This window comes from Clytia hemisphaerica, unplaced genomic scaffold (genome assembly GCF_902728285.1).
Source record: "Clytia hemisphaerica strain Z4C2 unplaced genomic scaffold, Clytia hemisphaerica genome assembly, whole genome shotgun sequence".
Lineage (NCBI taxonomy): Eukaryota > Metazoa > Cnidaria > Hydrozoa > Leptothecata > Clytiidae > Clytia > Clytia hemisphaerica.
The window spans coordinates 5222-9128 of NW_027103770.1; the positions used below are offsets into that span (position 1 = coordinate 5222).

General features: G+C 36.0%; 1 protein-coding gene across 1 annotated transcript; it reads left to right on the top strand.

Moving 5' to 3' along the window:
• The first annotated feature begins 2153 nt into the window (after positions 1 to 2153).
• On the top strand, positions 2154 to 2642 carry LOC136805978 (THAP domain-containing protein 1-like). Its single transcript, XM_067062563.1, has one exon. The coding sequence runs from the start codon at positions 2154 to 2156 to the stop codon at positions 2640 to 2642; it is 489 nt and encodes a 162-aa protein (XP_066918664.1).
• Positions 2643 to 3907: the final 1265 nt, after the last annotated feature.

A 3907-nucleotide genomic window follows, 5' to 3' on the forward strand; every position in this document is an offset into this window, starting at 1 on the left:
CAATTTGCCGACACAAATGCACTGGAAAATTACAGTACGAGTGTAGATGCCAGCTCTGGTTCGAACAGTCTAGAATCCACGCTCTTCTCCAAAGAAAAACTCTTTGCTTGGTGTCGAGTTGCGGGTTTATGGAGAATCGGTATCAGCTTCAGAACTCCCAATGAGCCCTGGTTGTGTTGGTTTCAGTCAGACGGAGACGCCGTACTGTTTTCAGAGGAATTTTTCGATATCTCTACAGGAACTAGCAGTAAGTTTTATGTTCTTTGAATATGCTGTTAGGGGTTTTTGGACCAATATAGTTTGATTTCCTAAAGATCACAAACAAGCGAGGGGTCCCTTTAAAGAAATTACTTTTAGCTGACTCAAGTTTACTCTCTATTTTGAAATGAAGAAATGCCCGTTTTTTTAGAAGCTTTCTGATGTTCTTAAAGCTTTTGGTTTCAAGCCTAATAATGTTCTTAATTAGTCTTTTATAAAGTCTCAAAAATTTGCTGATACATAGGGGACTTAGGATCTAAATGTGATTTTTCTCACTTATTAAGTCAGCGAACCTTTGGTCGAATTTCAGTTTATTTTAAGGCGTTTTACAGCAGTCTGACACGGCTATTTGAACAGAAAACTATTTAACTTTTCCAATTAGACTTCGAACGCCACGAGATCAAATACAACTATTTCCGTCAAATTGCGCTATGTTCTACTGGTTAAATAGAGCGAAGCGATATGTCGCGCGCCAGCGGCATGCGACACTGGCTTGCCAGCTAGTGTACAATATAATGGACAAAAAAATCAAATTTTGCAAACTACAAACACGAAAAATCTTGAAGAAAAATCAATCAACGTGACCCGTCTACTTTCGGGTCGCGTAAGGATCGGATGTATACGGAAATCCAATCTAGTTTTGAATATGATCCCCAGAAAAAATAGTTGACTATATAAAATCTTGGGAGAAATTAGAGATATCAAACCCCAAATGACGCCAGAGAAGAAGAAATGGACGGATCATTTGGTAATAATTGTTAGCTGTAAAATTCTTATTCATTGAACTGTTGAAAAAAGAAATTGGTCAATATACCATATGTCAGAAGAGGATAATCTGAATGCTGAATGGTATTCTCACATTCGGATACCGAAAATGGATCCCAGAATAGAACATGAATAGAATCACTCATGTAAAAATGCTGCTAAAATCTGTCTCAAAAGAATCTGCAGTGGAGAAAACGGTTGTAACATAGAACTTGAATTGAACTAGATTGCGGTTTTTTGCTCGTTAAGATATTTACGAGTGAAACATTATTAGGAAAACAGTTGAAAAAATATTGAAGGTGAAAATGAAGAAGGCGCAAATCTCGGCGAAAATCAACTTCTGGTAGAATTGTGTGCTATAATTACCAATTTCGTGGGAGTGATTCTTTAATCTTAGAACATCATCGCACTGTGAAAAAAAATTATTCAGGTGAAAAGATATGGCAAAACGTTTTGAGATAGACGGTTGTTCTGTTTTTAATTACTTTTGAGAGCCAACCAGTCATAAACTTCGTTTAATATGTTTATCTGAATAATTTTTTTTGAACAATTCTTTCGCATGATGATGTTGTAAGATTAGAGAATGAAAATTATAAGCGGTAAATTATAAATGGTAATTATACTAGCACATTTCTATATTCTACGATTCCACCAAAAGTTGAAAATTTTCTTGTCTTCATTTTTCATCTTCTTTCTCAATTTAGTTCAACTGTTTTTTCTATTCAATAATATTCTACTCATACCGTATTTCCTCCAATAAGCGCAGTCCTCTAATAAACGCCAGACTTTCTAATATTAGAAAATTTGGAAATATCTGGGATTTTCTCTTTACTCAGCAAAAACCCCAAAAGGTCTTTTCTCTAAAAGGTTATTAAACCTACGAATCGATCAAGTACGAGAAATCGGAAATCTCTAATTATGAAATAACATATATAAGATATATAATCTAGTTTCTAATAAAAGGCACCTAAAATCAAGTGCCCCGGCGAAATACGGCAATATAAAGAGATTCAGCTTTAATGTCATTTTTGTCCAGTAGATTTATTCTGCAAAAAATAAAGCAATAGGCTTTCATATTATGCGCATACATGAAAACGCAAATGTTGTTCCGTCAAATCATAACAAACAAGATGGCGGACGAAAAGCTTGCAGATGTGCCTTCAGAGTCATCAACAAAGAAGAAAGCAAAGAAATATCACAAGCCTACACTTGGAAGACAATGTGCTGCATGGGGATGTTATAATAAAGGGTTAAAAGAAGGTGAAGGAGGAGAAAGAGTTCCATCTGAATTGTCGTTTTTTACATTTCCTGAGGACAAAGATAGACTGTCTTTGTGGTGCAGTCGAATAAAAAGGGTGAATGGAAAAGACAATTTCAAGGTGACTAAAGCAACAACTCTTTGTGAGAAACACTTCCGTACTGAAGATATTCATCGACCTCCTGGAGGTACGCGTAAAAGGTTGAAAGATAAGAAAACTGTAGTACCTTATTTGACTGAAGAAGAAGCCTTCGAAGCCAGTTCCTCTAACCCTAACAAGCGGAAGAAACCGACTCTTCGCCCGTCTCCTCGGAAAAAGTATAGAGAGGTTGATCCAGAAATTGATGCATCACCCACCTGAACATTGAAATTGACTGGCAAACAAAATATCATGAAGTCCACGAAGAAAACAGACTATTGAAACAGCAACTGAAAATGCAGACTGTCAAGAATAGTTTCATTGATCATGTAATGTCTAGTGACAAAAGCTGCAAGCACCACACAACATTCCCCACTGTGCACATCTTCAAATCTGTATTTTTTACACTGAACTCTGGGCATATGGGAGAGAATGTTGTATTGTATAACAACCAGGATGTAAAGGGTGTTTCAGAAGCTGGTAGACCCAGGACACTCTCTGCGTTTGAAAGTTTTCTCCTGACAATGGTCAGGCTCAGAGGAAACCATGATATTGAACATTTAAGTTTTCTCTTTGGTATATCAGAGGGATCTGTTTCCAACACAGTGCTTACTTGGATTAACTATATGTATGTCCAGTTTGGCTCAATTTGTATATGGCCAACACGAGCCCAAATAGATCAAGTCATGCCGAAATCAATGAAAGAAAAATTTCCAAAAACAAGATGTATTATTGATTGTGTTGAATTTAAAGTTGCTGTCCCATCATCATTAGTTGCACACAAATTGTTATACTCTGATTATAAGAGCCATACAACCGTGAAAGTTCTTGTTGGTATTGCACCAGGGGGTGGATTTACTTTTATTTCGTCTGCTTTTCCTGGCAGTATAACTGATAAAAACATTGTTGTGAAAAGTGGATTTTTATATCCTGAATTATGGGAGAGAGGTGATGCTATTATGGCAGACAGAGGATTTCTAATAGATGAATATTTGAAACCTCTTGGAATTGAACTTATAATGCCTTCTTTTTTTAAGGGGTCGTGAACAACTTGAAGGTGGTGAAGTAGTGAACAGTCAGCAGATTGCGGCAGAAAGGATTCATGTGGAACGAATGATACAGAGACTTAAATGTTTCCACATTTTTGACAGAGTTATACCTGTGAATATGTTGGGCTCCTTGAACCAGATCATATCAGTATGTGGTTTTCTATGTAACTTTCAAGAGCCAATTTTAAAGAACAAAAAGTAAACTAATTTTCAATATTACAAATGACTTTTCACCAAGCTTTAGTCATATTTTACTGAATTTGAATATTTCCCCCCTTTTATTGAACTTCAAGCTAAGGCTTTGGGTTTTTTATCATTTTGGCTGAAAAAAGTATTTCTGGAATTTTTTAGTTTTCTCTCGTTTACTTTAGTCTGCTCCAATAATCCCCTGAAACCTCCCAAAAGTGTTGCTTTATAGAACTTTATAGGCTAATTTAT

Excerpts from the sequence above, each read along its gene's own strand:
- LOC136805978 (XM_067062563.1), top strand. The coding sequence starts at position 2,154 with ATGGCGGACGAAAAGCTTGCAGATGTGCCTTCAGAGTCATCAACAAAG.